Source organism: Cygnus atratus, chromosome 2 (assembly GCF_013377495.2).
Source record: "Cygnus atratus isolate AKBS03 ecotype Queensland, Australia chromosome 2, CAtr_DNAZoo_HiC_assembly, whole genome shotgun sequence".
NCBI lineage: Eukaryota > Metazoa > Chordata > Aves > Anseriformes > Anatidae > Cygnus > Cygnus atratus.
In genome coordinates this window covers 21,954,444-21,968,699 of record NC_066363.1, presented here as the reverse complement: position 1 = coordinate 21,968,699, position 14,256 = coordinate 21,954,444, and the positions used below count along the sequence as shown (strand labels likewise).

The 14,256-nt window shown below is 39.1% G+C and overlaps 1 protein-coding gene across 2 annotated transcripts in view; it reads right to left on the bottom strand.

Moving 5' to 3' along the window:
* RSU1 (Ras suppressor protein 1) overlaps positions 1-14,256 on the bottom strand; it is a 98,443-nt gene that overhangs the window by 66,908 nt on the left and 17,279 nt on the right. For both annotated transcript variants that reach the window (XM_050708797.1, XM_035545308.2), the window contains exons 4-7: positions 10,139-10,259; positions 6,994-7,112; positions 5,377-5,459; positions 4,993-5,107 (exon numbers count right to left, since the gene is read on the bottom strand). In XM_050708797.1, the coding sequence (XP_050564754.1) occupies positions 4,993-5,107; positions 5,377-5,459; positions 6,994-7,112; positions 10,139-10,259 (438 nt within the window). The remainder of the gene's footprint in view (positions 1-4,992; positions 5,108-5,376; positions 5,460-6,993; positions 7,113-10,138; positions 10,260-14,256) is intronic.

Here is a 14,256-nt window from a genome sequence, read left to right as displayed (position 1 = left end):
TTATTATGCTGATGGTACTTACAATCCCAGTACAAGCTCCAGAGACTGCACGCTGTAGCCTAGATGCAGTCATCTGGAAAGCGATAGTAGGATCTGTGTATTTTAAAAACTAAAATAAGATCAAATTTCAATTTTGGAAAGTTCGTTAAGAATTACAGCAGGGTAAGGAAGTGAATGCCAGTGGTGTACATCTAAACAATGGGTCACAGAAAACATTTTTCTAGGTATCATGGAACTTTACAGAGTTCTCATTTCTTCCCGTGCACCTTCACTCTCACAAAGCACACCACGGACCCAGCCAACTTTCTAACTATATGAAAAGTTTGTTTTTAACCTTAAACTAAGCCTGAAACGAGAAACAACTAAAACATTCACAAATTTTGTGAAATAATTTTCTTACATGAATGAACTGTGTCCTATTTTGCAAAGCACGTTTTTCTGTTATTCCTTAACTAGTAACTGTCCTATCAACAGTCCTGGAAAACAAGTCCTTTTATTTAGCTACCGCTAAGTTTAAAAAAGCTCCTTATTTTCTTACATCACCTTAGCCTTAGTCCCAAAAGTAGAAGTAGGTACTTATTTTTTAACTTGGAAAGGTATCAATTAGCTGTTCCAGCGCTCAGAGCTGGTGTCCAGAAAGCCTCGAGACATTCCGGCTTCCAACAAGCATCACAGCACCTGCACTTGCAGATGTGAAGAGCATCGTGCTGTGACACAGGCAGAGTGCAGCAGTAGTTCATGCTGAAAGGAGAAAAGTTTGGCGTTTATCTGAAGAATATTTAGAAAAGAACTATCTTTTGTGAAATATGTGATTCTTATGTTTGCACATGCCTGTTATAATTACCTAAGTCAACTGCTATTTCAATTAATATTAACTTCAGCAAATAAGTGCAGCAACTACTTTGCATAATATAATATCCATTCACAAATTCCAGAGTCATTTCAAAAGCCTAATCTCTAAAATGTCCTTCTGCAACGAAAATATTGAGACTTTTTGCCAAGATTCCTTGAACTTTCTATTTAAAGCCAATCTTTTATTCACAGAATATAATTAGCTGTTCATAATTAAGAAATGATGAAAGAATTATTTAATCTTCCTGACACGCAGATTTAACTTACAAAAGTGTTTTACCCTCCCTAAAAAGGAACATGGCTACTTACCCCAACAAGTTTGTTTTACAGAGCTTGAGTTTTCTACTTTTCAAGCACGCACCTAACTTCACTGTTTTTATCACTGTCTCCCTTCACCTGAAGAAATTATTTAATAAACTAGAACCATATTGAATAGTATGCTTAAAAGCCATTGCTTCCAACATTCAGTTTTGGAAAAACAGGATGATAATTAAACACGTATCCTTAGAAATCACTCCGCTTCCTCCATGTCAAAATAAGAGAGAACCCTGTACGTATGTGCACACACGTGGTGGTGGCAGGGTAATGAACACAGCCAATGTTAGAATCTGGGTTTTAGAAATCATGCCATTTGCTTTCACATCAAAAGCACAAACCTATAGATATGCTAGTGACATGCTCTGGGCAGTTATTTACATCTGGCTACAACTTTGTGAATAATTGTGCACCGCGTACCACTCTCACACTGCTGACTCTGCTGAGAAAATCTTTCTCGCAGCACATATAGGTCCACCCAGATGACCATACAATGAACTTAAAACACCATCATTGATCTTACTAATTGCATCTGCCACCTTACGTGGTTCTTGTTGCTACTCAGCTTTCTTCCCAAACACAATTCCAATTGTTAAATGGTCAGAATACACAAAGTGACAGATTTAGTGCTTCCTTGGCAATTTATATAACTGACTGCAACTTTGTTGTTGCAGTGAATCATGATTTATTTGTCTCACAATGCAGCACATAACCTTTTAAATGCTAGGGAAAAAAATGCCAGTGCCTCTTTAAAGTTTATATATGACTGCCCACCACCATTCCTCATGAACGGGGTTTTGAGAGACAAATGATAAAAACAAGCTGTGAATTCTACCCACCTACTCCGGGCCATTTCCTGCATTCATCATCCACACATACTGTATTTACAGACAAGCATCCTCACCACGAGAACCAATACACTGTTCCAGTCTCCTCACTTCCTCCTGGGCAAGAAATTCTTTCCTAAATTAATGGCAGGTACTCTGCTAAGTGCAGACGAAGATAATGCTGATCTGCACCAGCCCTCTGACTGATTCATGCCAACTCAGTCACATCAGGTGAAATTAACACAGGCTGCACGGGGTTATTTAGCCACCTCTCTCTCGGTTCCAAAATTGTGATCCCAATTGTGATCCTCTTCTCGTACCCTACTCCGCATGCCTTTTTTCGCATTTACTTCTCCTACCTTCTACATTCAGGTTACTGCACTCCCACCCTTCTCATTCAGATACGCTGTTTTATTCCTGTGTTTATGCTGTGCCCATCTCCCTGGCAAATGAACATCTAATGACTCACTGTTGCCCACCGCTGCCCAAACTACTACCACTCATAAGCCAGTCACAAGCCTTCAGCACCTTTAATTAAGAAAGCAATAATGAGAGAGGAAAGATTGTTTACTTTAAATGGACCAGCAGTGCCTCCAATTAATGCAAATAAGACCTGCTCATTGAAAAGCTATTTATTCAACATGCACAGCGCAAAGTATTTGGATAATTCTTACATTATAATTCAATTTTAAAAATTTAGGAAGGAGAACTCAAGCAGTAGATAAAATAGTTTTTTCCACAAATGGCACCTATGGAATTAGCAGTCCATTCATTAGGTGTACCACCACCTCTCATGGGCAGATTTTAAAACTGTCTGCAAAGGTGTGAGTCCCTAAATTGTCCTCATTTGCAAAAGGGAAAACAGGGCTGCAGAGATGAAGTGACTTTGTCTAATCATGCAGTAGATTCATGCCTGCCCGTGGCCTGCTCCCACCTGGTCTTAAAGAAGCCCTCTAAAGCCCAGGCTGGTGCCCCATTTACTAAACTCCCTTCCCTGAATGTTTCCTTAGATGTCTAACAAACAGGCAGAACATTTCTTCACACAGTAAATATGCTTGCAAGGTACAGAAGTTACAAATCTAGACTTCAGTGTAACAGTCTTTGGAAATATACCCCCAAATTTGAGCTATTTGAAATATTTGACATAAACTACAACAAAATTAAACCAACTGATTAGGAATGAGGATCCTGGGTAAGACCGTGAGATGCACTGGGAAATTAAGATGTGAGCAGAGAAGTATAGTTCATACAACAGAAGTTGAATAATAAAGAACAGAGCTGACAAGCACTGTAGCTGTGTCAGTGCATCTTGTCTGCATTTTGATCAGGCAGATCAAAATTACAAGCCCTTTTCCTACCAGATTACAATAGCGTGCTATAGTGCAAACAAATGTTAACTAAAAAGAAAAAATGCTTCCCTGTCTATCTGGAATTTTGCAGGTCAGTGCAAAGCAAACATCACAAATTTTGTTTCAAGCCTTTCCATTTGGTTTGGACAATGACAGTGAAAACCATTTAAAGTGGATTTGCTGTTATATTTGTAAGGCGGCAGCATGTTTAGAACATTTAATTAGCCACAGAAGGTGGTTAGACTCAGTCCAGTATTTTACTTCCACTTTTTGGTAAAAAACAAACAAACAAGGCTGTAATTTAGGAATCTACAGAAAAGTACATTTACAGATACTACACACTTCTCAAATATGACTGCAGCTGAAAGAGACTTTATAAATGTGACTGAAAAAGCTCAAGGAAGTACACCTCAGTGTCATGGAATAAACATCTGAAATTAAAGAAACGAGCAACTTTTATCCACCGATGGTATGAATAAAAAAAGTAGATCATAGTGTCTGCTGCATTGATAAAGGCAAAAAAATCACGTTGAGTAAACAAATAGAGTCAAAATAAACACACCTCTTGCCACACCTCAGAGAAAAAGCAGTCATTTTTCCTTTGTGATATGAAACAAAAAGCATATATTGCAGACTGCCACATTTATGCACACAGTTGCCACTTTAATGGGTTGAAGCAAGTTCCCGTGACAACAAATAATTTTACTTTATCATGCTAAATTCAGTTAATGTACTTTTTAGTTTTAGGAATATCATTTCGAAAGTATATATAGAAACAAGGAAGCATCCCTATGTAACAGCCCAAAATAACAAGAAACAAGGAATAATTCCTGTGCAACAGGCGTTTCAGCAACAGGTAATTCACACTACCACATTACGTCAAACAAAAATATTCTTAAAGATTGTCATAAAAGATCTTAAACCAAATTTTGGCTTGGGGCAAATGGACATAGCATTTATGGAAGTTAATGTCCCCCATATAAAATGGAATACCACAATGCCAATTCACCAAAATCGATACTTTAGTTTCAAAGATAAACTCTACCTTCTAAGTTGAAAGAACCTACTCTGTATGAAAAAAGCATACATAGGACTTTGTGATAATGGCCATTTACCGTACACCAGGTCCACTGCTTAAAAAAGCTGCTAACTCCCTAAAAAAGGCTACCGAAAGAGGGGAAAAAAATCATCTATTTTGCTTAATATTTTACTTGAGTTGACCAAACTTCCCTTTTTACAAGAACAGTCACAAAGAAGCCACTTTTACACTGCTGTCATTTCTGCTTAACATAATTTTTGCTGATCCAAATAGTGTTTCAAAATCAGTCAGAGACAAGAACTTGTTAAGAGACCCTGTATTTATTATATATAATATAAAGCAGGATGCTATACACAGATTGGCAGTCAGGTGTACTAATACACAAGGAATACATAACTTGTAAAAATCTAATAAAATGGAACACGCAACATATTCTGGCCCCTCCTGCACATCCAGTAGGAGTGAGATAGTGTTTCTTGGGGGAAAGCAAATATTTAGCATCAATGATAACAAGCATAATAATTTCTTAGAAGTGGTTTCATTTCACAGAAAAGACAGTGGATGGTTATTCTTATTATTCAAATAAATAAATGATCATCCGTTATCTTACCTAGTTCTGGTGGCAGCACAGTAAGACGATTTCCCTGGATATGAAGTTCTTTAAGCTGAGTGAGCTCCCCAATTTCTTTAGGCAGTGATATCAGGTCATTGTCTCTAAGACTCAGCTAAGAACGAACATAAAGTAGTCAGAACAATTTTTGGTTACCCTAAAGAAGCCTAGAACAGAACTCTACTCTCTCACCCCCACCCTTCTTCAAAACACCCAATTCTTCCAACTTATTTACAAGTGTCTGCTGATAAACAAGAAAACAGTTCCAGGTGTAGTGGTCTATTCCTGCAAACAATCCCACTACTTCTCAAATTGACTAGATTTTATTCCTACAAGCATTGCAAAAGTGAATTGATTTTCCAAGAATTTAGATAAATTACTTACTATCTGCAACTTTGTGAGCTTCCCAATATCTGGCGGCAGGATTTCAAAATCGTTGTCACTTAGATAGAGTGCACGCAGGGTGGCTGCAAATTAAATAGCAATATATAAACAGGGTGGCATATAACCCAACCATTTGAGGTCTAATCAATAAAAGGGAGTCAGGTTTGATTAATAACCCTGACTTGGTGAAAAGCCTTTGACATACCCAGGGCTCACAATAATAACAAGCAGGTCAAACTTAGATTTACTGGCTTATTGTATTGTTGGTGAGTTCAGGAAAACATCTATATTCAAAAGGACTGACACAATTAACAATTTCTACAATAGTAGACTCTGGCAGGTTTTGGCATATAGTCTCAATACTCAGCTGTCAGAATAGAGTCATTACTCTTTACTACCCGCCTTGATTCTCATTTATTACACCAATTTGCATCCTAAACAAACATAAAAAATCACCTGAGATTTTTGGACAAATACATGTCTATATTAAGCTCTACAGAAAGCACAGCATAAGGCTGGGAAAGAGACCTTAAAAGAGAGTAATACAACAGGCTCGAATTGTATAGTTTGTAATTTCCATACTTAGTCTCTATGAAATTCACAAGGAAAAAAATAAATGACCTAACACAACTATGTAGCCAGCTATTACTGAATAAACATGGCATAACAGTTAAAAAAAAATAAAAAATTGAAAATGGAGACCCACAAAGAACTGTTGGGTGCAGCAGGAAGAAAGGTTGTCAGGTCAGCAAAACCTCTCCTCCCCGACAGAGAGGAGATCCTATTTCTCTTATGGAGTTTACTCCTCCTCTTTTTATTTCATTATATGTGACCATTTTTAATAAAACTTACTGAATATTTCCTTCTGTCAGGTTACAATCACAAAATCTTTCTCAGACTGCAGCATTCCTTCCTCTCCCCTTGCCTATGATTTTTGCTAGTTAATGCACTGAGCCTGAAGTCACTTCAGCACAGTACATGGAAAAGACCAGGAAGGTGGCATAATCTCTGGAAGCCAGAAAGTGCCAGAATTCAAGTTGCTTAGGCAACCATAATGCAGCCCTTTTGCACATATGCATTACAATATCTGAATTTTAAACCATGTGGCCGTGTTTTCTAACTCATTCAAAGGTCAGCTTAGTTCTACCATTCTGTGCCAAAGATTTTAACCTTAGTGGTTTTTTGTTTGTTCTTAACATACTGGTCACTATAACATCCACAAGCTGTTAAAACTGTTTCACTAATTAACCATCAGGAACACAATTGTTTTCAGAGTTAAAATACAACAACTGCTTTGCAAAATAGTTTATTATTCCCTGACGCTTGTAAGCCTCCACAAAATTTTAACTGAGGATGGGGCCGAAGGAAATATTACTCAGAAGAAAACTGACATACCATTGCTAACCAAGTCTTCTCATGTCCAATGGTGTCAGCTGACTGGATGTCAATGATAAATATCGCTGAGCTAAGTAGAAATATTCAAGACATATTCAAAGAAAAAACCATAAATATCGGGAAATTGCTGTTGGAGTTTGGTCTCCATCAAATAAATTTAAACTGCAGAAAGCAAAGCACCGCATCATGAAGATTTGTAGAGTTTTTGAAAAAGTTTCTTACTCAGATAGAAGAAGTTTCCAGGTAGAGAATTTTCATTTAAGTTGTTGTAAGTCAAGTCAAGAACCTCCAGAGCTGGTAAAGAGCCAAATCCCCTTGGCAAGGTATTTAATCTGTTCATGCTATAGGTGAAAAGGAAAACAAACAAACAGAACATGACATCAGTATGCATGTCATCTGGTAGGATTAACACAGGCAACAAGAGTTTCATTTCTAAAAATGTAACCTACACCAAACTTCACTTTTTTTTTTCTTTTAGAAATGCTTGATGCTACAAAATACCTTTTTTTTTGCCTTTTGCAATGCAGACCTTTCTACGAATTACCAAATCACAGAATATCCTGAGTTGGAAGGGACCCACAAGGATGATGGAATCCAATCCCTGGCTCCACACAGGACCACCCAAAAACCAGACCACGTGTTTGACAGCATTGTCCAAACGCTTCTTGAACCCCAGCATCTCGGTGCTGTGACCACTGCCCTGCCCCAGTGCCCGACCACCCTCTGGGTGCAGAACCTTTCCCTCACACCCAGCCTGGCCCTCCCCTGCCCCAGATCCATGCCGTTCCCTCAGGTCCTGTCGCTGTCCCCAGAGAGCAGAGCTCAGCGCCTGCTCCTCCGCTCCCCTCGTGAGGGAGCTGCAGGCCGCCATGAGGCCTCCCCTCATCCTGCTCTGCTCTGGGCTGAACAAACCAAGGGACCTCAGCCACTCCTCATAAGTCTTGCCCTCCAGACCCTTCACCATCTTCGTAGACCTCCTTTGCACACTAGTAGTTTTATGTCTTCCATATATTGTGTCCAAAATTGCACAGTCCTTGAGGTGAGGTCACACCAGCACAGAGCAGAGCAGGACAATCCCCTCCCTCAACTGACCAGCCATGCTGTGCCTGATGCACCCCAGGGTACAGTTGGCCCTTGTGGCTGTCGGGGCACACCGCTGGTCACGTTCAGCTTGCCTCGACCAGAGCTTCCAGATCCCTTTCTGCAGGGCTGCTCTCCAGCCTCTCATCCTCCACTTTGTACGTACAGCCAGGGTTGCACTTTCCCAGATGCGGAATCTGTCACTTGCTCTTGTTGAATTTCATATTGTTGGTGACTGCTCAGCCCTTTAATTTCTCAAGAGCTCTCTGCAAGGCCTTTCCACCCTCAAGGGAGTCAACAGCTCCTCCCACTAAACTGTGTCATCTGCAAACTTACTTAGTCTATCTTCAAGTCCTGCATCCAAGCCATTCATGAAAACATTAAAGAGAACTGGCCCTAAAATGGAGCCCTGGAGAATCCCACTAGTGACTGGCCGCCAGCCCGATATAACCCTTTGAACCCAACCTGTCAGCCAATTGTTCACCCATTCATTGTATTATGCATTTGTGTAGCTGTATGCTGGACATTCTGTCTTTCCTATAAATATGCCTGATACTTATGCACTCACAAGACAGGCAGCCTGCTATGCTGACCAGTGACACCTGAAACACAAAGCAAAAGGGAAAGAGGTGTCACTGTGCTATAGCTCAACTTAAACAGGGTGCCACTGTGCAAGCTGGTCCTTGGTAGGGGACCTATGTTCTAGCTAAACTACAAGTCATCCTTTTATACTTCACAGCATCCTGACCACCTCTGCTAGTTCCCCCATACCGCAAATTTCTTCACTGCAGTACCAAACATGAGGAATACCTCAGGTGTACAGTACTTATGCTCACTGGAATCTTCCTACCCCACCTCTCGACCTTTCTGCACCAAAATCCTCTCAGAAATACTCTGACTCTTATTCAAACTTCCCCTCTGCTCTAGAGAGCTGTTTTGATGCATTGCATATAGATGTGCACTAGAGATGAGAACAGGGTTCTAACACACCACCCATGCTACTAGGGCAGAGCAGTTTGCCCTTAAATTGACTACAGGCACTTCTGAAGCAGAACCCATTTTGCAGAGCTATACCTGGCATGCAAATTATGCCTGGAAGATTGTGGGTCAGGAGGGGATTAAGAAGGAATAGCATTTAATCTACAAGATCCTTGTGGGTCCCTTCCAACTGAGGAGATCCCATGACTGCAGATGCCCTGGTTCCAGACCTAAGCCAGCTGATAAGTAGCATAGTGTTCCAAAACATCTCATGGTCTTAACCCCAAGTAGACTCGCACACTACAGAAATGGGGAAAAAAAGTGAAGACCACTATTTGAATTTGAGCATGCTAGAGATCTAAAGCGACCAAATAAAGACCATAGAAGACAGATCATCTTGAACATGTTTATTTACATTCCAACAGTTCAGGATGCAATTCAAGTATCAGCATTTTATAAAAGTATCTAAAGCAGGATACTTACTGCCTAGTCAAAGTCATTTGGTATTTCCAATAGTAAAAAAATAAAATCTTGATTTAATGTGTTCTAAGTGTGTTGAATTTATAATACAAACATTCTTTCCCTGAGAAGCCTATAAAATTAAAGCTTCCCCCATCAATGCTTTCCTAAGTAGCTATATTTTGTGTCCAATTAGTTCAGGGAAGTTCTGTGGTTCAGGTTTATTTTCTTAATAATTCAAGCAAGCCTTCTGTTACTGTAGTTGTAACTAAAGTATCACCAATTCTACTTGAACATGGTATCTGAACACTTGACAAGAGTGCCTCAGACTGACGTTCAGTAAGTACTACCTCTGAATTTAATACATACCATATTTAATAAAGATTTGGTGCTTCTTTTACAAGTTTAATTAAAAAATTGAGTTTCTTTAATTACAAAGTTGGGACTTTGGAATTAAAGTCCCAAATTAACATATAAAATTCAGCTTTTGTTTTATTTTTTTATTATTTATTTAAACAGAGCATAAAAATCTTACACAGCATCCACAGAATTAAGTGACAGTTGCTAAGAAAGTAAAATTCAATACTTGTTAAGATTGGCTTCAGTATTAGATTGAGTTGCTGTTGCCCTTAGAGGGTTATCAGTATATCAGAATAACTACTTGATCACTCCTGGATGATCAGATACTTAAGGACACTCGCTAAACAGTCTTGAGCTGTAATTGCTGAGTTATCATCACAAACACTTTGGAAAAAAAACTTTAATACAAAAAATAAGAAATTCTAGGTTCCGTTGTGACAGTATTTGACAGCACCTCCATTACAGCAAATTTTAGCATTAAGATACGCACCCAAGATTCAGGTGTTTGAGCTTCTGAAGGCTGCTAATCTGTGTAGGCAGCTCCTCAATCTGGTTGTTGAAAAAGTTGAGCACTTCTATATTTCTCAGGTCTGCGATGTTTGCTGGCACAGCTGTGAAAAAGTTTTCACAGTAAGATATTGCAGTTCAAGCAAGCTACATAGACTACAAATGCTCTGCTAGCACCTGTCTTTTGTTCTGTTTGTATAGCTGCTGACAGCAGAAACAGCATCTAACAGCTATCGCAACAAAAGCAAAATCTGTATTAAAGAAGCCTATCCAGAATCAGTTCTCACTGCTGACAGCAATCACTTTGTACTGCTCAGAAAATTACTACTAGTTTTGAAAGTCAAAATATCTTACAGTAAGGCCAGAGATGAGAGAAACAAACAAAACAAATGCTCTCACAGACTACCAAAAAGAAGCTGGCATTCCTTGGTGTTTGAGTAGCACACACAGGTCTCAAAAGAGTAGAGACCGAGAGACTTGGATCATTCCATTATCTGAGTCAAAAAATAGATGATCCAAGCAGTTCGGTCTTTAAACAAAACCTCATTCTGAGCGATGGCTCATTCTGCTTACCGCTTAAATAATTCAGCATCCAAGTTCCCATCTGTTAATATTCAACAATGATTACAGAAATTTAACTTCAGCCTTAAAAGATGAACTGTTCAGCCAAGCCCATTTTTGATTACTTCCCATGAGTGAATAACTGTTCAATACACATACATGGTTATATTAGATTGGACACAAATCAATACCTGGTTATCTAAAAATACAAAAAATAAGGCAGAAGCACAATATTGATGTGCCTGTGCAGATGAGGTTAAAAAGCTGTTCATATTTGCACCCTCTCCCCCTTAAATTTAGCTGAAGTTTACATAAAAGGAGGCTGACAAATAGCCTGCACTGAAGCATGCACCTGTGTTCAATATTCACCTTGGTTCAGTCTTAACCTCAACCACACCAGGAACCCACAAAGAGCACATCTAAATAATTAGAAGTTTTTTATGAGGCCATGATTTTCTTTTATTTGTTGGCATGAGGCGATCTCAGTCTTAAAATGCAGTCAATAATGTTTACAAAGCAGAACATTACAGTGTGTCGCATTTACTAGATTATAAGCATAATTACATTGTTCACAATAATGGGATCCCTAACAAACACTCTAATTACGCTATATAAATATTACTGCTGAAGGCCATTTTCATTGCAGGAGATTTTTAACATACTTTTTTTTTTTTTGAAAGTCATTAAGACAAATCTTAGTACTTAAAAGCCCTCCCTTTGTGGTATATTCCAACTGGTCCATGTGTGTCTGTAACTCGGTGATGGCAAGAATTGTGTGCCTTCAGAAAGGCAAGGGTAATGTACTACTACCGTTGTATTAAATTATTCCCTAACAGAAGTTAACTGAGGATTTTAATTGACATAATTCAGCTGTTTCCAGCCTCAATATTTCACCAGAACAGTAATTACCACTATTAAAATGTTTTCCTTTCAGAAATTAGAGTTTGTAGTTTGACTTTGATGAGATGCAATGGACTGGCAAGCCACGTTTCTGCTCTTTTCAAAGAGATGCTATGTTTATGCAAGACTAGGAAACAGAAGTATTAGCAAATACACTTTTTAGTTTAGTCACAAAGCGTAAACAATTCAGAGACCAAACACAATTCTCCTTTAGTTGTACCGCTGATACAATTAATAAAAAATTGGTCTGAAAGTTTTGACCTTTTTGACGGTATGAGAGATTTCAGTCTCCTAGGAAAATTAGTTTAACAACACAAGTTGTGCTAGAGGTAACACAGAGCACGGTTGCTGGAACACAAACTGCCTCATCACATCCAGGAGCCCAGACTCACCAAACCTAAATTCAGACCAACGGCCTATGTATCAATTCTGTATTTCAACTGTTCAGGCTGAAAAGCATCACAAAATGATCAAGAAATTAAAAAGCCGTTATCCAAGATGCTGAAAGTTCTCAAAGCCAACTAAGAAAAACTACATCTTATGTTAAGGGCAATATTATTATTACAAAGACAGGAACCCCATAAAACTTTTCTGATCTTGCTGTGAGACCAGACTACAAAAAACTGTCAGACTACAGAGAATTTCTTAGCACTGCTCTCACGTGAAGCCAGCCAGCAATACCTGAGATGTATTTCAGTTGAATCAGTGCTGGTTACAAGACTCCTTAAATTTAGTCAGTCCCATTCACACTGGATTTAGCTACCCAAGGACCTTCTGTACCACAGAGCAGCAGCAGAACCATTCTGCATCTGTGAACAGACTGCAACAAGACCGAGCCAAGTACCCTCCACGTGGCCTGACAGTTATGGAGCTGCCTTGAACTAACGACACTGCTTTAGTGGATCTGCCCTTCGAATACCTGTCTAAGATAACTTGTTTTCATATTAAGGATAAATTACGCATGTATCTCAATTCTGACTTAAGCTAGGAGATTGTACAGAGGAGGAATCAGTTCAAGGAAGAAGGTGAATGGTCTTTAAAAGTCTTGGTTTAACACAAATAAATAAATAAATGAAACATGAAACTACCTGGGAAAATATGATATCTAGAGATCAAAACAGGAAGAAAATGGTTTCCAGAGATTTGCTGACTAAGATTGTGCTTGCATTGAAGGTTACAGCATCAGAAAGAACCAGTTTAAATGGGTTACTACACAGCTGCAGAGTCTCAAACTCTATCTACTCATCCCACTTGCAAGCACAGGGGAAAACTTAACTTCCAGTGGCTAGTTCATCAGAGGTTTTTAATTTAGTTTTCTTTCGTCAGGGTATGGGTGTGAGTAAGTGTCCCTAGCGAACAACAGAAGCTGTACTCTTGCATGCTCCCTGCTAGGTTTCTGATACATCTATATAATTCCCACATACTGAATTTCATGTTGTGAATCACTCTTAGGATACTACTACATTATACTTTCCATTATTATTTTTCTACAAGCCACACTAAAAGCTGTATGGGTAAGCAGATTATGGGAAAGGCTGAATATTTAGCAAAGGACTTAGATGAAATACTTTGTGTCAGCCTGTTAAATCAAATCAAACTCCCCATCCACAACTGGTTTTGTTTGTTTGGGTGAAGGGGCTTGAGGTATTTCATGAGAAGGAAATGAGTGAGAGCAGCTCGAGACCAGGCCTGAAGAAAGGGAAAGAAGACTTCTCCCTATAATGGCTTATTTTCTGATTCAACGTTTCAGATCCCTTTGTAATACGGGGAATGCTTTATGGACTCGTAAGAGAAGCAGAAGACTGAAATTAATTCCTATACTGCTCTTGTAGCTAAACTGCACAGTAGACCAGCAATGCTCAGGAAAGGTTGACTAGGCATACAGCATTCTTTGATCTGAACTTTACATGACTAAATGCATCCCCACTATCTTCCCACAGTTAAGTTGCAAAATTCTTCCCAGATATAGAGCAGACTGCCAAATACTAAGAAATTCATGTTCTGGCAATACCGAATTCCACTCGAGTCACCTTCTCATGATGAGCTGTGAGAATGAACTGTCAGCATCCTGGTTCCATTCACCCACATATTTACAGTAAGATCCACAGTGTCTTAACAACTCTTCCAAGAGCATCTGCTGCCCAGTGTCATTAACAACGAAACTCCTCCTCAGCAAATGCTAGTAAAACTTGGCAGCCCGATGCCTCTGCGTTCTCCTGTGAGGCTTCAGTCACATCAAGAAGCCCCATTCATATGAAGCCTCACTTCACAAGACCAGAAGCAGCTTCCTTCCCCTCGTTCAATACTAGAAATTGCATACAGTGATTCACTGTGACAGCTATAGACTTCACCTTGATTTCAAGAGCTTGGTTGAGAGGGAAAGTCTACAGGCTGCACACAAAGCAATAAGAAGACTTTCTTCATGCTCCTGCAAATAAGAATTGGCAACTTGTTATACTTCAAAGAGTTTAAGAATAAACAGGCTCTGTTTCACCCTGAAGTCAGTGGCAATTCTTTAGGAATGAAAAATAAGACTCTCTTCAGAGCAGATTTTCACTCAAGGCAAGTTGTCAAATATTATTCCTACATAAGAAGCAGCCATTTGAAACTTCTGATACGATTTCTGAAACATATGAAGGG